Below are 23788 nucleotides of genomic sequence, written 5' to 3' on the forward strand. Positions count from 1 at the left end.
CACTCGAGGTGCGGCCTCACCAGAGCAGAGTACAGGGGGACGATCACCTCCCTGCTCCTGCTGGCTGCACTGTTTCTGATACAAGCCAGGATCTACCAGCTCCCACTGTCAGAAATAACCACATCGCTTAACCCCTTTCAAAAGCTGACTAAGGTCCAGCTTAATCACGTTTTTCCACACTGCTCCTACAAGGATGATATTATTTTGGCAATTACTAAAATTCTGAATTCCCAGCTTGAATGACTAAAGTTCAAGCATCAACACCTGCCTTTAGCTGAAAGAGCGATACAGAGCAGTCTTTTAGCTTCTGCTTTGCCAGCCTGCTAAACCAGGCTCTTTTGGTTGGAAGCTAAGTCTAGTGCAAGAAGGCAGGGTCTAACAGCCTGCCACCTGGTGTCCCTTCTGGGCACTGAGAGTACCTCCTGCCTGTGTAATGAGTAAGCAGCTCCCCCCATATGGGAATTCAGAAGTCCTGTACCTCTCATGCAGCAACCACAAAAACCATGCCGTTTTCTGCAGAGTGCCAAGGTGGCAGGCAGGGAATACCGACCCGTGCCCACCACTCATGAGCCTGTTCTGCTTTTGTAGGGTTCGATAGCAACTTGTAAGGCTGAGGTCACCACCCCATCCAACCCAAGAGTTAAGTTTCTGGGGCATACCTTTCATTTCAACAGCTCCATCCAGGCCGAAAGGGCCGTTCAAAATATAAACAAGGAACATATTTTACCATACTAAAAACAAAACTAATGACTTGCGTAGCTTCACGCAGTCCCGATGACTCTTTTACTTAAGAGTCACACGAATATTTGAAAACTGTCTTCAGAGCACACTCCTCTACCAACTTGTTCCCTTTGCACTTGTGGCTTACCATCGCTGCCTCAAAGGAAGAAGCTGTGAGGCCACACGTGACTTATGAAATTTCCTTTCCCGTTTTTCTCTCAGAATCTGACTAAAGACAGCACAACCCTCGCAGCTGTACAGCCCCGTGCCACTGAGGACAAATCCACTCTTAAGTGGTGCAAATGCAAGTTCAGCATAACCAGAGCTGCTCTAGTTGATTCCAGGAGCATTTGGGGATTTTGCAACCCCAGATCTGGCCATCTCACTGAAGTCAACAGAAGTTTCACCCTTGCAAAGGGCAGCAAAATGGAAGCAACCAGCTATTAAGGAATTCACCGTTTATTTAGAAGCTCTGCAACTTTTTTGTGAAAGTTCCTTTGCTTTCCATTTCCCATGTATCCCATCATGGAAGGGTATCCTTGGTCTTAGGTAACACCTTTTACATGTCCTCTGTACTAACTGCACAGAACGGGGAAGAAGAAAATCCCATAAAGTAGCCATATCAGAATAATTAGAAGAGAAAAACAAATTCAAAGGAGCACAACATAAATCACACCCAAGTTGTGGTAGTGAAAGTCTCTCAACCACGTCTTGTGTAATGTTAGTTTAGAAAGCAAAAGAGAGGCCAAATTAATATAAAAATAAGAACTGCCACTCCTGCCTATTTATAAAGAGGCTAACAAATCCTGCTGAAGACAGCTTGGGTTCATTCAGTCTGCCAGGCACACCAGGGAACACTAATTCATGTCTGCAGCTCTTTGCACCATCCTGCAGTGCTACACCCCAGCACTGGCTCCCTGCCACACCAGGCTGTCTCCTCCAAACTCCACAGCCAAAAAGAAAAAAAAGAAAAAAATAGAAAACACCCACAACCCCCCTATTGGATTGTTTTTACCATACTGGACTGTAAGGAGCATCACTTGTTCTTGCTGCTGAAGGATTACAATTTTGCCTACACCTATAGCCGGGAAGGGTAAGGATGCACAGCACAAACAGAAGCAGACCAGTGCTCAGAGAGTATTGTACACCTCCGCACATCAAGAGCTGAATTCAGATAGTGTTTTCCACATGGTGCCTTGTCAAGTACCTGCAGGTGCACATCAGCACAAGACTTGCTTCCTGACTGCTGCAGTCATTCAGCTAGATTTCATTCTCATTTCTGAGAAGCTGCTCTCTGACTACATACGTAGCCTCTGAGCGGCCAAGACCAAACCCCTCGGCTACTCTCAAGGTGCATAGCACGAGCTCATTGCAGCAGTCTGTGCACCATTAACAGCACATATACCACAGCCTGGGAGCCTCTACTTGCCCAAGTCTAGGCATTTAATGCCTCTTTTTATCATCTTCAAGGCCTGGCTGCCAAAAAAAAAATAAAAATACAGGATGTGGAGAGAAGCAAAGGCAATAAACCAGAAGTGTCAAACAGATTATCCCGAAACATAAGCTTCTCACACAAGAAGCAGCAAAATTCCTGACATTCTCAGCTGGCAAAGAGTGAATGGAAAAATGTTATGCATGAATGCCACTATCAGATACGATTTAGCATTTTATAACCTTGAACAGTTTTTGCTGCCATGATTCAAGACTGTGATTCTAGTTCTAAGGAAGCTTTAAAATGTATATGTTTTCTTATATCAGTGTTTCATGAAGGTCAGGAGGGGAAAAAAAAAGGAAAAAAAAGGAAAGAAAAAGAAAAGATCAGTCAGATATCACTCCTATAAGGGTATATAGGAAATCTCGGGATTTGCAAGCTTAATAAGCCAGGAAAGATCTATTTGTCTCTGATCTTACATGTATTTTTGCTAGTTCAATTGATGAAGATTTATATAAGAGAATGAGCATTTTTCTCAAAAATGTAAGAATTCCTAAAGCACGGAGGTAAAAATGCCAACATTTTAAGATAATCTATTTCAAAATATCTTAAATAAGCAGAAAGCAAACCTTTGCAGCATCACAAAAATGACCTGTGCTGAGCCTTTCTGCAGTTTACAGTCACTAAACACACATGTAAAAAACACCACGCCTAAGCCATGGCTCAAACTACACATGCTGCAAGTTTGTTGAAGCTTAAAAAACGTGTTGGCTTACAATGACTTACCTTGCTTTATGCTCACCCTAAAAACAGTAAAATAAACATATTCACTCCCTAGTTCCAATGCCACTTGTGCTCTCACGAACACACACTACCAAATCACCCGTTGACCTTCACAGCACACTGGCATCCGTGGGGATGTCCTTACATCATGTATAGGAAACAACCTCACAATGAGCCAGCAGTAGGCTACCATCACAATCACCCATATACAACTGTAGAGCAAAATTCAGACATCTTCACTGCAAAAGCAACTCAAGCCATTGATACATGCTGTTACCTCCTCTCAGGACAGTGTGATTTCAGTGGGAACTTATACAAGCTTAGTAATTATGTTGGCAAGGCACGATGTGCTAGTAACCATTGACCTGTTCTCATCTGAGACTGAGTCCACACAGACTGGACAGCTCCAGCACCGTGCTGAGTTACGTTTTGTTTTTGGAAAGAAATCATAGGATGTAGCCAGATATTACATGTGAACAAGTTTCTCATGGTTTTGTGGTACCAACAGCAAGGTACCCTGCCTCTTCTACCTGTTAAAGAGCAGAAATCCATTACTTCTGCTTAGGTCCAACATCTAATTTCCAGCTTAGCAGAAATGAGGAAAAAAGCCCTCCTATCAAGGAGCATTTACACACCTTGTGACACTGCGTTAGAATCACCAGAACAACTACTGTCACCCAGAAAAGAGGGGACTATGAAACGCTACTTATATCTTTGCCAATCTTTTCCTGAAAAATCATAGAATCATTAAGGCTGGAAAAGACCTCCAAGGTCATCTGGCCCAACCATCCCACAACCAACAATATTACCCACTAAACCGTATCCCTAAGTACCACATCAATGAACAGTTAAAGAAAAAAAAAGAAGAAAAAAAAAGAGTAAACTTAAAAAGGACAGAGATAAATTTTTCTGCCCTAGAAACATGGCCCTCAGGCTCCCTAAGTATTTGCTACAATATTCCTCAGCTGGCAAAATGGAAAGCTGGCAGCCACCCAAGGCATTCAGACAAAGCATTGTAATTAGAAGCTACTTAGGGCATCATGAACCAAAATATATGCTAATAAAAACATCATTAGCTAACTTGTGAAGAGATTGTTCTTGGGGAAGGGAGTCTTTGCTAACAATAACAAAATTGCCATGAATTTAAGTCCTGAAGTCCACAGCAACAATTTAAAGCTGATGGGGAAAAAATGTAAGATGGGAAGAAAGGGATATTTGAAAAACAGGCTGGGTGGAGGGAAGGTGACAGTCTGAAAAACAGAATAAAGTGAGCTCATCTGAAAACAAACCAACATCACACAACTGGGTCTGCAGAGACCAGTATCTAGACACAGAAAAGCAGAGGGATTTTGTTAAGCATACTGCCAGTTTAATGCTTTGCCTACCCAAGAAAGGCAAAAGAGGAAACAAGATAAAAGGATTAACAAGCTTTCTCTTTTTGTCATCAACTACAACGTGGGTTCTCCACAGTGAACGCTGCCGGAAAGCCACGTCCCCCTCCCCAGCTCTCCTCCAGGAAGCATGCAGAGCATTCTCTGCCACCAACACTGCGATAGAAATGCTTTTCATCTCCATTTTCTGCTGCATTGTTGTCATTGTGCAGAAGTGACAGCTGTTTATTATCTCCCATAAAATGGCAATTTTAGTTACTTCTTGGCTCTGCCTACAATTCCAAGTCTCCTGACACAAGAGAAATGAAAATATTGTATCTAATATCCACGCCAATCAGAAGTTATCTGCTCTCCACAACCAAGCTCTGGCTGGCTGGTCTGTATATTCAGTTTCTTCAGTAAACCCAGGTGTTACTACAAGCTTTCAAAACCAATAACAACCAACATTTCCAAAGGCTTGACAAGCTACAAGTGGGTATCTGAAAGTTGATTTAATGCCTCAAGGGGGTGCTGAGTGCTTCCAGCTTGCTTTTCTTTCGCCTTTGCTTCCTCAGCACCCTGTGTGTGACTCTTTTCAGAAAGAGTCCCATGAATTTCCAGGTTCTCTCAGCTTTTTGAGGGGGACCAGGAGGCATACAGCATGCAGCTGGCACAGCGGGGGAAGTACAGGGTCCCCCAGCTCCAGAATAAGCACATGCGTGTCCCCTGCGCGGCCTGGCATTTAGAAGAACAAAGCTAAATTAACCCAATGTTGAAAGAGCAGGAAGCCCTAAAAAGAGTTATCAGCATTATTGACAACAGAAGCATTGACAAAACTCCCAGACTTTATCACTGGAACATAAAGACTCAACAAAACGAAAGAGAACAAGCAAAGGACAACAACATTTGTTAGTCTGCTTACAAATGTATTCTAAGTTGTATTTCTCAAAGCAGAAACATCATTTAGAATACATTTGTTAACACACTACGAAAACTGCAATAGGCCCAAAGTTTGGGGGTAGGTTGGAAGCTTTGGGTCATCACTGTTGTTCAGAGGATAACTAGAAAGAAATCACGCTTTCTTGAAGAGCGGATCAGAAGGAGCAACATGATGAAGATAAAACAACAAGAGTCCCAAATAGAAATTAATATCAATAAGCTACTGAGAAGAACGATGTGTTTACCCGTAAAACGGGGATATTCCAGGACAGAGAACCACCTAGACCTCATCTTGGGAAACTCAGCTGACTTGGTAGATAGTGTTCAACAATCATCAACATCATTTATCACCCTGTATTTCAAGAGTCCAAAGGACTGGGAATGCATTGTGGAAATACAGAAGAAAAAGATCCCTAGGCCCTCTTCAGGTCCCTGGCCTAAAGATGTTATAATTCATTATTACACATGAAAACCATTAACATAACTTATCTGTAACAGATTCTGAGCAATTTAACTATATTTGTGGTTGCCACTGCTCATCACTGTTCGAAAAAGGAAAGGAAAACAGATGTTTGGAAAATGATGAGCTTTAAAAAAGGTTGGGGACGGGGACATAAAGGACTAAATGGGAAGGACAGATTTTGTATCCAAGAGTCAAAACTCAGTCACAGATTTCCTGCCTCAAGTGAGGTATCATTCAGCTTCATTAATACAAAATATTAATATTCACCTACTTTAAAAAGCTAGTACTCCTAACATGCTTTGAGAGTCTTAAGATTATGTGGTAAAATAGATTCATACTTCTACCTACATCTCAAGAACAGAGTTCTATATAAAGTACATAACATGATGGGTGAGCAATTAGCTGATGGACTGGGCTCAAAGAGTTATAGCAAATGGGGTGACATTAGGCTGGTGGCCAGTCACTAATGGGGTTCCACAGGGCTCCATTTCAGGGCCAGTTCTCTGTGATGTTTTTATAAATTATCTGGACGCAGGACTCAAGTGCATGCTAAGTAAGTTTGCAAATGACACTAAGTTAGGAGGAGCTGTTGACTCCCTCAGGGGCAGAGAGGCCTTGCAGAGAGACCTCAACAAAATAGAAGCTGGGCAATCACCAACAATATGAAGTTCAACAAGAGCAAGTGCCGCATTCTGCACCTGTGATGGGGCAACCATGGCTGCATGTACAGACCCTGGAGAGCAGCCACAAAGAAAGCAATCTGGGGGTTTTTGTTGACAAAAAGTTGAACACAAGCCAGCAGTGTGCCCTGGCAGCCAGAAGGGCCAACCATGTCCTGGGGTGCATCAGACACGGCATGGGAAGGGATTGTCCCACTCTGCTCTGCGCTGGTGCGGCCTCACCTCAAGTGCTGTGTGCAGTTTTGGGTGACACAATGTCAGAAGGACATAAAACTATTAGAGAGTGTCCAAAGGAGGGCTACAAAGATGGTGAAGGGTCTGGAGGGGAAGACGTATGAGGAGCGGCTGAGGCCCCTTGGTTTGCTCAGCCCCGAGCAGAGCAGGCTGAGGGGAGGCCTCATGGCGGCCTGCAGCTCCCTCACGAGGGGAGCGGAGGGGCAGGCGCTGAGCTCTGCTCTCTGGGGACAGCGACAGGACCCGAGGGAACGGCATGGAGCTGGGACAGGGGAGGGTCAGGCTGGGGGTTAGGGAAAGGGTCTGCACCCAGAGGGTGGTCGGGCACTGGGACAGGCTCCCCAGGGCAGGGGTCACAGCACCGAGCCTGCCAGAGTTGAAGAGGTGTTTGGACAGCACTCTCAGACATATGATTTAGTTTTTAGTTAGTCTTGCGTGTAGTCAGGAGTTGGATGATGATCCATGTGGGTCCCTTCCAACTTTGGATATTCTGTGATTCTATGATTGTGTGCCAAAGAGCTACAAAGGGAAAAACAAAACAAAACAAAACAAAAACAATCAAAAAAAAAAAACAACAGAGTGGGGCAGTGGAGAGAGGAAGGAGAAAGAATAAGCAAGGAGAAGCAAACCATGGGAAAGAAAGCTGAACCTTTGCTATCTCTGACCAACTGAAACTCCACACGCAATCTTGCAGTACCTTCTTCAGCTCCAGGCCATTCAGAAATGGAACAAACATGGTTCAAGGGAAGGGATGATGCCGTATTTCATGAATGTTTTTAAATATTCCTGTTCCCATCATAAATAACACACCAAATTGCTAAGAGTCAACAGATTTCAGAAGGCCCGCTTTACGTCACGCTGCATATTGTAAAGAAAAGCATGAGTATTTCCTGCACTTGACAGCAAAATTCTTTATTGTCTGCAATTCACACGCAAGGTTTGGAGAACACAGCAGGATGCAGCAGGACAGACACTGAAGTCTGCATAAACACCTAATTTTACCCCACCCTACCATGAGCATAGCTGCATTTTTCTAAGAATAGGAACACTGTGTAATTTCACAGCAAGTTTTAATGACACTTTAAAACATGTGCATGAATTTTTCCATTTCTTTTAAATTTCTCAGCATAAATGTAGGCACAGATTAAGAGAACTCTACAGTCAGCCTGTTCTAGAATACCACTGCCATTAAGCCTATTAAAAGAAACAAATGACCAAACAGGCATATATACAATCAATATGAAAGATTGCTCATCATTTCCATTATGGCTTTTTTGAAAAGCCAGAGGAAAAGCTATTTAATTTGAGCAATTCACTCAACCCACTTGGGGAAAATTAAGAAAAAAAAAATAAAATCAAGACACAAACCCTACATGGTTCAGGTTGCCAGTGCTAATTTCAAAACCAACACCAGCAGACAGCCTGTGCCTACATTCAATATCCCAGCTCAGGACAGCCTTGGAGTCACCACCAGCTTAGCCAAGTGATTTCCAGTGTAAATGAAAGCTGCCACATATAAGTCTGAAGAAAAAACAGAAGAATTGCCCAGCCTTCAGGCACACCAAGCTGTGGCAAGGAAAGTAGCCAACAACTCATGCAGCTGCCCTTAGTGATCACGGTGTGGGCACAGGTAACGTCTGCAGGCTGAGGCACAGCTCCATCATGAAACCAGAGCTGAAATCCACAGCCAGCTTTCCTTTTAGGTCAGTTGTACTGTCAGCCTGCTTCTGCATTTTCTCCAGCTGAGAAATGGGAACCTGTTTAACAGTGACTGCCAACCACCTACTTCACAGAACCTTACAAAAAAATTCAGCAGATTTACACTTGCAAAGTCTTCTTAAGATGAAAAAAGGTTGTGTTTTTTTTTTAAGTGAGCAAATGCATTATAAGAGACCAAGATAACAAAAATGTACTGCACAGTTAATACTCACCCGCTCCTGACCAGCTGTATCCCAGATCAGAAATTTATGAAGCTCATTCCCACAAGGCACAGTTTTAGTCATGAAGGATGCTCTGAAAAGAAGAGTAGGGGGATCTCATTTATGGTTAAAAGAAGGAAGCAGCATAAATTCTTTACATGAGTGACATTGAATAAAAAATACCTACAGATCTTAGCCAGTTCTGCTGGGATAGACTACGTGTAGGGAGCCACCAAAACTTTGATAAAATGCCTACAAAAAGAGAAAAGCCTCTGTGGTTCAGAGGGCTCATGAGCACAGGAACGCAAACACTCCTGCCACTCACACTGATGCTGCTGCCACCTGTCTCCATCTTCTTGGTGATGCAGACCTGAGAATATGTCAGTCAGCATCATACTGGGCAACAAATGCATGAATTTTCAATTAAATCTAGGAGGATGGTCACGAGCATTTGATCAGTAGGGAACAGACAAGTCACCTGCTGAAATGCACAGAGTAAATCAGTTAAAATAAAGTTCTTCCCCCTCTCAACCCAGATGAAGAAATCTTTGTCACTTCTTTTATTTTTTGTAGGAAATGTGATTTGCCTATGGTTTCATAGCGTGACTTTTCTTCTATTAGGAAATAATTTTTTAGGCTTTTTCTACATTAGAGCATTTGAACTGAAAGCTGACTAGGAGAAACTGCCAAACTCTGGTAGATTTTTTCCCTCATGCTATCTGGACACTGCTGCGCAATTTCTGCTGCAAAAACTTTTTTCCCAGCTCATAAAGATGCATTTGATACAGTGCACTGTCATTACAAAAGCACCAAATTATATCAAGGACATATGACTGATCAAAACATCTCCCGAGAATGATATACAAGAGTTCTCCTCTACAGCCATCTGCAAATTGTATGGATTTAACAATGCTGCACTGCATACAAAAATATTAAGTAAGGCAAGCAAACGAATAAATAAAAAGTAGCATTTTCTTTGGTTATTTTCAGGGTGTGTGCCTTCAGCTGTCGTTCTTCTACTCCAAGTATTAAGCAACACTTCACAGTTCCAAAAACAGGAACTTCAGAGCCTCAGCAGCTACTGTAGATTTCAAGGACTGTATATTTAAAACTTTTGATTAATTCTGAAAAAATAATGACAACAAAAAACTTATCGACATAGTCATCCTACACAGACAAGTACTATCATCTGCATGCAAACTAGCCTTCACAATTTAATCCTCAAATAGAAAAATATTTTTCCTCTGTTATCACAATTGTGAAAATTAAAGGATTTTTTCCCCATTTGAGCAGAAGACATTTACTAGGCAACAACAACTACTTGGGGAAAAACGCTGATGATGGCACAGAAGTGAAGAACCACTCGAGTTTCCATCAATTTCTTCACTGCCAACAAGTGTCCTTCAGTCAGTAATGTTACTCATTATGTGCTTGCTTGGTTCCCTTCTCTCTGCCCATTTTTCTCTATTCATTACAAGTGGGAGTCCAATATTGCCCTGGAATTTCAAAAAGTTCCTCTGCATTCAAAAGCAGAGGTTTGAAAGAAATCTTCCAGCCCTCCAAACACCTCTCAAAAAAATTACCCATCTTTCACAGAAGATTTAAAACAGCTATAACACACAAGAAAGATCAGCCTTTCCACCCAAGTTACTCCTTTGTGAACAGACATATTCAATTCCTCTCCCATAAAAGATCAAGAATTTTCAAATTTTTCCAGGTAATGCTGGACTTGGCAGATTTGTCCCTAGGATATTAAATGAAAAAAATTTGGAATTAAAATGAGCTACAGGACTAATATGCTTCTGATGGTCTGAAATGCAAAAGCCTGTCAGTTTTTATAAAGAGCAGGTGTTAATTATACTCTGTTTAAATTGCATTATCATGTCTTTTTCAAAACAGGGACAATGTGACATCCTAAACCCAGATGAAAGCACATCCACACCTGGGAACAGGCACCGGCAATATCATGGTCCAGCCTGACAGCATGCACAACTTAGGAACATTATGGGTTCCCCATCATTCTTCTGTCACCACTCAGCCATGGGATGTCCTGGTCATTGTGCAGATCATAGCCTGTTTGGGTTGTTAAGCTCCAAGGATTAGATTTGATACCTCATTGACCCCTGGGAACTAAAGTAATTTTAATCCTAAACTCTTATGATCAAAGCATCATCTCCCATGGGAAGTTCTTGATGAGTAAGAGACCTAAGATGGGTATAAGACAGGTGAAGAAAAATGTGATAAATTAAAAAGAGAACAGTAGAAAAATGATTCATAGGATTATTTAGGTGTTATGGGCTCACTAGGAACTTGCAGGGGAAAAATATAAACAATTATGAGGTTCTTTTTCTGTTCCTTTGTGTTCTTGGAAATCTGAAGTATCTCTACGTTTACACAAACACAAAAAATATCAGTTTAGCCTCAAGTCCTATTTCTGTGAAAACCAAAGCAAGTAGCCTTTACTTACAGAGATTTCCCAATTGTTCTGCTGCATGGAAAGTAAACAATAGTACATGTAGCGTTCACCCATTGTCAGCTCATATACATAGAGGCTCTCTCTATATGAAAATATATAGAGAGAGAGACGTATATGTCTATAACAAACATTTTACCATATTATACCATACACTGGACCATGCAAAGGGTGAAAGGAACAACACCTGGAAGCCATGGCCATGCCCAACACAGGTCAGTAGAGGTCCTGGGCAGCTCCAGCAAAGAGGTGATTTCAAGAGACATCGTTCACGTGAGAAACAAGGCACAGCTCTGACAGCCTCTCCATCAGAGAGTACATGGCCATAAAGTAAGTTGCAGCCCACTTTGTGTTCCCAGAACAGGGAGAGCAGAGCAGAGCTGGTTTGGGCAGCCCCAGGCTCTCTAAGCAGGTAACACAAGCAGAAAGCCATTCAAGGGGACTAAAGGGTTCAGTGAGATTGGCAAAAATGCAGTGTTCAGAGCCTCAAAAGTAAGGAGAAGAGAAAGTAGCTCAGCTGAGGGCAGTGTCTATATAAGAAAAGTGATATTATGCAGGGTACTTACCCAATAGTAGGACTAATATTGTGATCAAAGTGGTCCTGGACGAATCGACAAACAATGCTCGATTTCCCAACCCCGGTATCCTGAAATGAAGGAAAAGCATGACAGTGAACTCAGGAGACCTTAGTTATCTGTATTTTACCTGAAGAAATAGTCAGATATTTTCCGTGACATTATTTTTTTTTCTAGTGGCAAGTGGGGCAGGTGAAATAGTTCAACAGAAAAGATAGTGTCAGAATTATGAAAGGTTCTCCCCATTCCTCATCCCAAGACTTCTTTCTCTTGAAGCCTTGTATTTTTGGGGTGCATTTATATTCCTGTTGGAAGGAGTGCAGTACTTCAAGCACAGCCATTTACTGCTGCATTTAGATGCACTTTCAAACACAGGGTGCATTACCCAGCAAAACCATGTGCCAGAGAATAATTTCATTCAGGCCTGTTGAGGTATTCAGGTATTTTTGAAAAGGCAGGAATCCAAAGGGCCGAATCCCCTGAGACGTGCAGCTACCCCTGTGCCAGCTGTGCTGCTGGACTGGGGTGGAGCAGCGCTGCTTTAAACGCGACACAGCCTGCTCTCCACGCTGAGATGCAGAAGGCTGCTTCGCCTTGCACTTATTTCCCCACCACAATCAATAAGGAAAGATAAGAGCAGTGCAACACTGAAATCAAATGCAGAATCCCTCCCAGACAAGGGGTAGGATGGGGAGAGGAGGAAGGGAAGAAAGCTTGACATTACTCAGAATTACTATTTTAGGCATTTAAGGTATGAGCAACTTCCCCCCAAAGCAGCATTTTTCATGTTCCCTCTGTTATCCTGAGAAGCTTTGTATGTTAGGTAGCAGAACATAAATACAGAGAATTACAAAGGAAGGGGAATAGCAATATCACTGTGTCTCCCAGAGAAATGCAAAGAGCCTTCTTAGAGACTAAGAGGATGCCAGGAAATCGATCCTGACCTTTCCGAGACATCAGCGATGACTGCCCAGGGCCCAATCCAAGTCATTAAAAAGTCTGTGGAAAGCTTTCTATTAATTTCATTGGAACTAATTGCAGAAACTCACGTAACATCCATTTGTTTCTGCATTTTAAGACATTTGAGTAACTTACACAAATGTATCAGATATTGCCAAGACAAGACAGCAGTTTGACAGCACTACATAACTACATTTAAAAAGAAAAAAGCCTTTGCGTCTCCCGCAATCAATTTTGTCATTTTTATCTTTTTTTCAAATACGAAAGAAAAAGGATGCCAGTATTTAATTTCCTTCCTGTGTTTAAATGAAACAATAACACCACTGCAAGAAATCTTTATATACTGCACTTATTAGAAAACCATCATTTCAACTCTCATATTTAATTCAAAGCTGTCCTTAGTCAGCTTAAAAGCCACAATAAATGCTCATGCTACACAGACAGTTGTTTATCTACTGTGTTCAATCGATCGAAAAAAAAAAAGATCAAAGAGAAGTAAGTGTTTAAAACCAGCCCTGTAGCCTTTGATCAATAGCAGCAACACATCCTATTGCTTTTCCCAAATTTTGCCTTCATTATCAATTCCAGCTGACATTTCTGTATAATTACTAGACCAGGATAGCACAACACATTTTTAAAAAGACAATTCTCTGTGCTGAAACTGAGAATCTAATTATTATTCTGGATTTAAAATGCTGTGTGGAAAAAAAAAAAAAAGGAAAGAAAAAAAAAAGAACTACCACCCACTGAATGTGAGGAATTGAGGAATTATGTTTCCTTCTTGTGGGGACGTAGTTTCTGCCACTGCATTCGAAACTAGATATTGCTTCGTGTGACCTGATGGTACTTTAGTTTCGTGTACTTTTTTTCTGCTCCCTTGATGGGTCACTAAGAAGGGCAACTGCAATTACATCTCTTAAGCAAGAGGAACCCAGTCACCAGCAGGGACGTGACATCCACATGCACGGACTAAAGCCCAGCTCATTTAATGGAAACTCCTGCGTCTTCGACTTCCAGTTCATGACTCCTGCTATCATTTCATGCTAACGTTAACTAAACTGCAGAAGTTTCTCTTTCGCTCACATCTCTCGCAATGAGCGCAGCTAAAGTCAAGCACATGCCAGCCATGTTGTTAGCCCTCAAATACCTTACAGGCATCCTCAAGAGTTTGCTGCTGTGGTTGCTTTGACTAAAGAGAGGCCAAAATTTACCCTTGGTCTAACTCCAGTGAAACCAGTGGACCTGGACCACCAGTGAAGCCAGCCTACACTTTCCAGGAGCAGTCAGTTTATGGCACGAAGGGGTTCAGCCGAAAAAGCCCTCCCATCTCATTGCCTCAAGGGTCTGAACGGCCAGCTACCCGAGCATCATTAGAGCCCAGAGGGGAAGGGAATGAAACAGAAAAACCTTCCTACTTTAGGCAATGAGTGTCATTCTACTGCTGAATTTAAAGCTGCGCAGACAACTTTCAGTTTGCAGTACCGTGCCCACAGGCATCAGGTAAAACACCCACCTGCCCGAAAGCAAAGCAAAGCATGGTGCGTGGACTTTATGCAACAACCTGAAAACTTCGTAGAAATCTTTAACTGCTAATCGGACCTTATACTTTGCTGACAATAGGGAATGACTTTCCAAGTAGCTCTTACAAAAATGAAAGCAAGCATGGTTGCTTCAAAGAAGTAGAAACGTCATTCACTTCTCAGCAATGCATTCAATTTAACCTTCTCACTACAATATGCAAAGCGTTCCTGCTACCACCTGCTTTGTTCTTTGCTACATGGTCTTTCCCTACATATATCCATTTTTCTAAAATGTGATGAGGATGATCATCCTTGTTTTGTTTCTTTTTCTTCAAAGGATTATAACAGACCTGTCAAGCCACATGCCTTGCTAACACTCATACTTGTGGATGACTTCTTTTTTCAGTTCTCAAAGTTCTGATGTTCACCAGCTTTTACATCCTTTAATCTGGTTCTTTTGTTTCACTCCACTGGTATACATATAACATCAAACACACATCAAGGAATAAAATTTTGGCCTATACAAAAGGTCACAGCAGTACTGAGCTGAGTGGATTTGACAAGCTACAGAAACTGGGAATACGTCCTGAGGGATTATGTCACACTTTAAGGAACAGATCCTGTCATTCTTCAGAAGAATCCTGATCCATGGGAAATCCGATCCAAGGGTGTCAGCACTATATAATGCACATGTCGTGATGGGGAGCATACCACCCCATGGAAGGAACAGCAAGCAAGGAATATGTCTGTAATGACGACTCTGAGCCAAGAGTCCTGATCCTGGTGCATTAGCAGTGACTGAGGCAGGCATACGCACTCATTTGCATTGTCAGAAGAACAGTTGGATGAGTCACTCATGGGACCAACCGCATGTTTGCTTTTCTCCTTTCTTCTTCACAAGCCTCATAGCACATTTACGAAATTTCAGTTATAAACTGCATTGTACTGAGACGAGCCAAAGGGGTGGGGAGGAAGGAGAGGAGTAGAAATGTAATCCACGGTAAGCAAACCGCTGTTAGTTCACTGAAGTGGCCACAACTTCAGAATCTCCCCCGGTCTGCAAAATGGATGTGAAAATCTGAAGCGGCACCAGATGGTTCTGATAAATACAAGGTCCCAGCACAAGCATGACCGGTTCTTGATTTTTTTGCTCCATAAACCTGAAAACACATTCTCTACTCCTCTGAAATCCTTTAACCACAGATTGCGGCAGGAGGATTTTAAGAGCGCCAGAGCAGAGAGCAACATGCCACAAAGCTCGGTGCTTCCACCCACACTCCTGCTCACAGAGAACCACCCCATTTGGCTCTTCTCTGCTCCCATTACTGTAAAGAAGATGAGGCTACATTTCAAGCCAGCAGAATTACAGGATGCTGGCAACTAATCTGCAGGCAAACAACAACCGAGATGCTGATTTCTTCTGGCTGATCCACAGCAGCACATGAAAAAAAAAAAAAAAAAAAAGTTAAAATACGAGCCATATATATTAAAAAAGAAAAGCATTTTCACGTTACAAATAGGCAGTGGGTATATTCCTCTATCCACTGTTCCAGATTGTGCATTCTGGCAGGGCAGAAAAAAAAAAAGAATTAAAAAAAAAAAAACAGGAAAAATTAGCTCTTTAATTAAATATGGATGTCTTGTTTATACCTTTGCACCACCGTAGGACTCAGTCCTTGAAGCACTTTTCCACGTGGAATGGAGCTATACAATTCCTTAAACACATCCTTGATTAGGGCCTTATTCTTTAGCCCAGATATGTAACAGCTTTTAATAGATTCAGATGGGTCAAGCCCTATTGTGCTGAGCAAACTAAATTCTTCATGTAAATTCTTTCCACATCTGAAACAGAATAAATGGCGAATTCACAAAAAAAAATCCATGCATTCTGTGACTGATGACTAAACAGTAGTCCTATAATTATGCATACTGCTGCAACAGCTATTTTATTCTTGACAGCACAGAATCCTTCCGTGCCATGTTAACACACAGGGCTTTTTAATATATGTAAAATTAGATAAACCGTGCAAAAAATCTTTTATGAGCCTAAGATTTTGGAAATGCAAATAGAACAAGAATACTATACGGTATTTCACATGAGGAAATGGCATGCTAAAAACAAACATACTGCAGAAACTGCCTTCTGTCCTCTACTTGCAAAGTAAGAAGAAAGAAAAAAGAACATCTGGTTTGTAATCACTACAGATCTCATGACTAACTTCCCATTTCAGCTTTAAAAGAGGGTTCAGATACCCTGGCGACGGGTGCCATAAAAATCTGCACTGAGAAGTAAAGGAGAACTGATCTCTACAAAATACCGATCAAACACATGGCTCCTTTGGAGGGATGGAAGTTTTCCCATCAATTCAGACAAATCCAGGATTCAATCCAGGGTATTTCAATTTGTATAAATTGAAAATGTCTGCCCTTACAAAGCGTTTTTTGGTAATAACTAAGATTCATTCAGACGTGGTCTAGAGGCAGATGTCTCATTAGAGCTGGCAGGGTTTAACATGAGTTCTTGCATATCGCAAGAAGAATGACCATATCCTAACAACCTGCAAGGTATTAATACTAAGTGCTCAGAGAAGAAAAAAAAAAAAAAAAAAAAAAAAGCAAGTAAAGCATACATTATTTTTCAACAGTAACGTTAGAAACTTTTGAAAGCCAAAACTCTTTAACCTTTTCTGTAAGCAGGAAGACTTGAAGCATGCCCCAAGTGGCTCCTACTGCACTTGGCGTGACTGCCCCTACACCTCGCACGGGAAAACATCTGCCCTTCAGAGCTAGTTGCTGCCGAAGCTCTCCAAAAGCTCCCCACACTGATGAAAAGCCAGGCTGCAGGCAGAGGGCAATACCAGCAAGCTGTTGAGGTGCACTAAGTGCATGCACCATAAACAGCCACGGTCAAATAAGGCCACTAAGGGTCTTGTCAGTGTACCTTCCAGTGAGGTAATGCTGCCTTGTGACATCTTACAGACACAGAGAGGAGGGGAAGGGGAAAGAAAAAAAAAAAAAAAAACAAAAAAAAAAGGACAGATCAACATACAGAATAAGGATACAGTCAAAAAGCAGTATACTGCTCTCATGGAAGAGGATTTGCTCAGAGACGAAGCTAGCTGCTCCTTATTATTGGAATAAAGAACAATTCCTGGCTCCCAGTCACATATTCATGCCAATGGACAAGTTTCTTGGCCGGTTTCTTACTAACTGAAAATAACAGAGAAGCCAGTTTATGCTCAAGATTTCCCATTAAATTCTCCCTTTTTGTTACATGCTGACCTGACTCCTGCCAGCACCACAACAGATAGCAAGGAGAGGCCCTTGCTTTGCTGACTGCAGAACTACCAGTGTTGAAGTAATTAGGATGTACAGATGAGAACACTTAAATTGGTATGAAGTTGTCAAAAAAGAGAAAACTGTCCTTTATCATCAGTATATTTAATATTTTTAACACAAAAGAAGGCGCTTAAAATCTCTGCAGCTGGCCAGGCAATTCTGAAGTAGAGAGATATGTTTTAAATTTTAGGGAAAGAAAAACGATCAATGAGTCTTAAAAAAAAAAAAAAAAAAAGGCAGAGACCTTTCATTTTAGTAGCTCTCCATACTGCAGCTGGTTTGGACTTGGCAGTTCAGCCTCTGCACATTAAAATAGCCGCTCTTTCCACTGTCAGAATTGGCCATGATTTAGTTTTTGATTTACAGCTGAATCCCCCTGGCCCTTTCCCATTATCCACAGCAGGACTTTGATGGAATTTGAAAATTCGCAGCAGCGTAATCACCTCACAGTGCTGCTGGATGGCTGGCATTTTATTAGCTATCATCAAACAAATTGCTGGGCCTGCACGATCAAGTATTGGCAGGCTTCTGCAGAAATGTATGCTCAGCTCTGGTCAAGCCTGGTATCTCGGAGGAATGTTGCTCCTCATGCAACGTCTGGCTTGCAGCACTGAGATATGCAGCCTGCATCTTCGCTGCTTGCAGAGATGCTAGCCCTTAACCCACAGGCATGTGGTATGGCTGAGGACAGGAATATTGCTGTCTTTTAAACTCCAACGAAAGGTAAAAAAATCCATGAGCTGAGCAAAAACAAACAAACAAAGCTTTGCTATTTGCAGCCTGCTTTATAGTGCTGTGTGCCTGCCATTAACATTTCAGTCATTACTCAGAAGATCAGATGCAAGCAGCATTGCAATATTTTCCATGTCTTACTAATCCAGTTACAGCTGCTCTGGAAGGCTGTGGCAGGCAGCTTGAAGAGCATCTGAAACCGGCTTCGGGTTTTTATTGACTGTATGAACATACAAGGAAGAGTTATGCACAACAGATTCCTGATCACAGTTTCCAGGGGCAGTATTCGAATCCAAGAACCATCCTACCCAGTAAACTTCTGCTTGCCTTAAACATACCCTCTGTCCTTCCCTCTATTTGGGTATCACTTACTTGTCTGAAGACGCTGCAGTAAGGAGAAATAATATCTTTCAGGAGACCCGGGTTCAGAGACACCCCTGGGACTGAACTGAACCTGCCAAGCGTCGGGCTTGCCCCAGCAAAAACGCAGGCACTCGCTGAGGGGTGGTGTCTAGGAAGAAGTGCAAATAGCTTCTTGCTGGATTCAGTTTTTCCATCTGCAAGACGTATCAAGTGAGCAAACCCCACCACTGCATAAGCACATAGATGAAAATGCAAGAGCAGCCCTCAGACTGACACACTGGCTCCCAGCTGCTTCGGGAACATGGAACTGCCTGTGACTGTAGGCTGAGCCAGAGGAAAGCGGGCTGAGGTGTCCTGATGCCTTGCTTCCGTGGTCCAAAGGACACACGCCTCATTCTGGCCACAAATAGTTTTCGTGAATTCTAATTTTCTGTACATCTCTGTATGGTAAGAAATAGGTTATTTCCACGATGAGCAATCTGATCCTCAGGGAAGACCCTTTTCCTGTTGATTTGCTGGGAGCCACCTACCAGAGCTCAGCGCTGGGCTGTGGGTGCCCTGCTGCCCAAAGCAGCAGCATGGTTTTTCAGCCCTGGATCCGAGGCTTGTGCTTCTCCCCTCACTCCGCTCACCACCTTTAATTGACTTTATTTGTTATCTCGGGTACTCTGAAGGACTTGCACAAGCCCGGCAATGTGCCTCTGCAACAAGAGCTCCAAGCAACACCAGACAATTTTACGCCACCAGTGGCATACTGGACACTCTGCAAAGGTCCAGGGAATACTTGGTCACAAAGCAAATTCTCGAAGGGAAGAACCGGAAGCAGAGTTGGCCCCTGGGACCATCAATGTGCTATCGTGCATTTCCCAGAATGAAAGGTGTTTGCCAAATGAACAGGAACATGACTGCTGAGTACTGGAGGGGAGCTCCTTGGGATCCATCCCAGCACAAACACCCCAATCTCGATGCAACTGGGTTTGTAGGGGCAGGGTTATTCTGCAGCTTCTCATTGTTTCAGTACAAAACACCACAGCTCTTTTGGTCATTTGTCAAGAACGTCCCTGTTTGCATTTCTGTTTCTCATACACTCTTCTCTAAACTCATTATACGAACTAATATCGGTCTCTTAAGTAAGTGGGTATATTACTCCCATGAAGTTAAGATGGTCTGTGTCAATTCTCCCACAGCAAAAACTACTCCTAGTCATCATTTTTAATTGCTAGTGTAATTTCAGGCCCATGCTGGTGTTGTAGAGCATGAAATAGCTGCAGAGTAAGGCTTTATCCTCTGGTGTGCATTAGAATTAGATCAATTCCAACTCCCTCTACAGATAGAAAATGCACTGCTTGTTCTCAGAGATGCTTTTCTGCTCCAACCAGGTCGGTCTTGTTATACTACGGCACAATCCTTCCTCCTAGTGTTGCAAGGACTGTGTTTGGCACTGGAACTTTTGGCTCTGCTGGTCTCAACTCACCAGCTATTAAATGAAAATAGTAATGACTCGATTTTACCTTGTAACTGTATTATGAGCATTTCAATCTGTGATAGTTCCAAAGTGTTCAGATGCTACAGTGACAAAGAGCCACCGAAGTGCCTCAAGAGATAGCCAAGTGCTAAGTGAGTTTGTTTGGTATTTTTATGCACCCTCACTACCACCTGTATACCCTAATAAGCATTTTAAAACAGAAAAGTATCTGCTGGCCAGGCCTTAATGCTATCTGATCTCTGAGTCTATAATGTACCATCTGATCCTTTCTCTCTATTTGTTTTCCTTTTGCCCACATTGATCAGTAAAATGCTTACAGCGACTGCCAATTCTGCTTTGCCTCAAAGCTGGATGTCCCTACGGTCCTATCCACCTCTCCCGTTCCCCCTCAGCCATCATAGCAAAACATCTGCTGCCAGGTTTTGGCTCCCTTACCAATGTGATTATTCAGCATGTGGTTTCCTTTCACATGCATCCTGCACACATCCTACTGTGGAATTAAACTCGAGCATAGACAGCTCCTCTGCTATGTGCTTTACCAGGAGCCAGCCAAAAGCTGTCCTACTTATTCTGCCATTTTGCAGATTTTCTCTGGAAGCTAAAAACTTGCTATATATTCACTGTGACAGTTTCTTGCAATTGCTCTCCACCAGGTCCTAGCTCGGTAATCTTCTAGAAACAGAAAACCCTAATGCCTGAGTTTCAAATACACCTTCTTTAATATTTTGCCGCATCCTTTTCCTTTCTCATAAAGGAAAAAAAAAGTATTTCCAACCTTCCCCACCCCTGGACTGCAATATTAAGATCTCTCCATCTATCTACTTTTATCAGAGATGTGCCCGGAGACCCCAAACAATATCATGGCTGGCCTCACTAAACTAGAAAGTACAAAAGCAAACATAGACAGCCAAGAACACTTTGTCATCCTGTCAAAGTGATGTGCTTGGCCAGAGAGGAGAGAGACTGAAGAGCAGCTAATGTCTATATAGGAGTTAATTGTACCAATAAATTCACTTTCGTAGGAGCATTCATATGCAAAGGTATGAATGCTCCTACAAAAGTGAATTTATTGTTGGAGCGGGTCCAAAGGAGAGCCACGAAGATGACCTGAAGGCTGGAGCACCTCTCCTGTGAAGAGAGGCTGAGCGGGTTGGGGTTGTTCAGCCTGGAAAAGAGAAGTCTCAGGGGAGGCCTTATAGTGGCCTTCCAGTGCCTAAAGGGGGCCTGCAGGGGAAAAAAAGCTGGGGAGGGTCTCTTTGTCAAGGCGTGTAGTAATAGGACAAGGAGTAATGGCTTTCAACTAAAAGAGAGGAGATTTAGACTAGATACAAGGAAGAAATTCTTCACTCAGAGGGTGGTGAGGCACTGGCACAGGCTGCCCAGAGAAGCTGTGGATGCCCCATCCCTGGAGGTGCTCAAGGCCAGGCTGGATGGGGCTTTGGGCAACCTGGTCTGGTGGAAGGTGTCCCTGCCCATGGCAGGGGGGTTGGAGCCAGATGGTCTTTAAGATCCCTTCCAACCCAAACCATTCTGTGATATATAATATTATATGAAACCAAGCTGTCTCCTAGAGAGCTGGCAAGATTATTTGGCATTACCCTACTGTCATAACAAGGCCTCCAATCTCAACTGTTTCATGCTAGGTGGGAGACATGGAGAGTTGCTGCTGTAGCCAAAAGACCTTTGGGATGAGTGGAGTGGCCATATCTTCCCTCCTCTCTCCTTCCCAAACACTTGGCTTCCAAAAGGATTCATCCAAAGTGTTCTCTTATCTCAAACCATGACCATCAGCTAGCTATTCAACTAGGAGGAACTCCACTAACTTCAGCTGAAAAATTGACTCAAAATGTGGAAAGGTTTCTCCAAATGTGGGGACTCAAAAGAAGGCACATTATCACCTTGAAAGAAGGCAAGACCGTGATGGAAAGACAATCCAGACAGAAAAGGAGATATATTTCCTTCATACATAGTTCAGTGATTGAAATGGCATTAAACCAGCAGTAAGGAACAAATCCTTGTTTTACACTGCAGTGGATGGCAGGAGTAGCAGTCGCATCAACTATCTATAATCCAAGAAATCACAAAGTGGCACACATGACTGCTGTACACTAACTCACCCAGAGCCTACAAACCATGCTGCTCTTCTGTGAACTGCCAACTCCTTTTCTCTTTTTTTTTTTTCCTCCCCGATTCTCCCTTAAAGTTGGCAAGGAGCTATAAAGCAATCTTCGTTTATGAGAAACGGAGCTGCGGAGGGAAAGAGAGAACAAAGCTTCCTTCAAAGCTATTTTTTAAAATAACTCCAATACAGTAAAACTAAATAAATAAAACCATGAGGCAAAACAGAAATGTAATTGATGAAGAAAACATGGCCTGTGGGTCAGTACCGCAGCTACCTCAGCTCCTTTCTCTTCACCATGACTCAAGAACAGTAACACTGTAGAATATATTAAATAATAATAATAATAAACTTTGCAGCCAGCCTAGAGATTTAAAGCACAGGAACACCCAACTTAGTAAATTTTAAAGCTTGTCTGTTTTAGTCAAAAAAAAAAGAAAAAGAAAAGAAAAGAAAACCAACACAACCTCATACTCTAATTTAAATGTATATGTTTAATCACTGCATCACACTGCACAAAGTGCAAGCTAACCACATTGCCATGCTAGCATGAGTGTGGATGGCAGAGATAACAGTGCTCAGTCACTATTAACATTATTTAGAAACTACTTCCCCACAACAAATTTCCAGCTAATTCTCCAAACCTTCTCTTATACGCTTCCTTCCCTTCACCAAACAAGTTATCAAATTCAGAGCAGTAACTGAACTGCCAAGAGAAATGGAAGGCATTAAATCGAAATCAAAGAGCGGAATCTCAATCAATTTCTTCTGCCCTTGTCAGCATGTGGTAGGGGAAGAAGCGCCTAGCCTGGTGAAAAGGAAGATGGGAACTTGGTGCTTATTTGCATTCCTTCATCTTAAATTGTGGCTTTTGGGGGCACTGGCAAATTGCTTAAGAAGCTAAATCCCTTGTTTTGAGCAGCCTCTACAGTTTCAAGTAAGAGCTTGACGTCTATTGAAAAAGCAGCTGGAAATGAGGTGGTATCAAGCTAGCTAACTAATAAGATGAGAAGATGAAAGGAGAAACCCTTCAGAGAGTGGTCACTCACACACAGACCTCCTTTGGAGCAGCAGCACATGCCGAGGAACGTGCAGAAAAACTCCCACTGGATGCAGGGGTCCCAGGTGGGTACCCAACAGCACAAAGTCTGAGGGCATCTTCAGCGAGACTTGCGCGTGCTTTACACTACAGACAAGCCGCTTTGGAGCACAACAGTGTGGTCACAAGCTGTGTAGAAACAGTCCAGTCTTCTGGGGTTCCTCAACATCGAAAAAGCCACCGGCTGATTCAGTCACAGGGAACACCTGCGCCTCAAAGGGGTTGGCTCAAGACAGAACCCATGGCAAAGAGCAAAACCCCTCGCTACTTGACGCTGCTGCCCAGGAAAGAAGCTGCAGCACAAAACCTAATGCTGGGAAACCCTTCTCCAAGGGCTGGAGGGCACTGCAACACAAAGGAGGGCATTTATTTGAGAAATAGCACCACCTGGTGACTCCTGGCACTAAGGGAGAAGGAAGTGAGACAACTTGGCCATAGTGGGACAGGAGGGAGGGAAAGGAGCACTTGCTAAACCGCTCAAGTGAGTTGGGGAACATGAGCCTGGGTAGGGAGGGAAGAAGATGACATGGTGAAGTTGCAAGAACTAGACAGGTGGGTCAGACAGAGATGGAAAGAAGAGTG

The 23788-nt window shown here is 42.7% G+C and overlaps 1 protein-coding gene across 2 annotated transcripts in view; it reads right to left on the bottom strand.

Moving 5' to 3' along the window:
• Positions 1-23788, bottom strand: part of RAB31 (RAB31, member RAS oncogene family) — a 63766-nt gene that overhangs the window by 26535 nt on the left and 13443 nt on the right. For both annotated transcript variants that reach the window (XM_080578392.1, XM_080578393.1), the window contains exons 2-3: positions 11580-11659; positions 8553-8634 (exon numbers count right to left, since the gene is read on the bottom strand). In XM_080578392.1, coding sequence (XP_080434518.1) covers positions 8553-8634; positions 11580-11659 — 162 coding nt within the window. The remainder of the gene's footprint in view (positions 1-8552; positions 8635-11579; positions 11660-23788) is intronic.

This window comes from Anser brachyrhynchus (assembly GCF_964034855.1).
Source record: "Anser brachyrhynchus genome assembly, chromosome: 2".
Lineage (NCBI taxonomy): Eukaryota > Metazoa > Chordata > Aves > Anseriformes > Anatidae > Anser > Anser brachyrhynchus.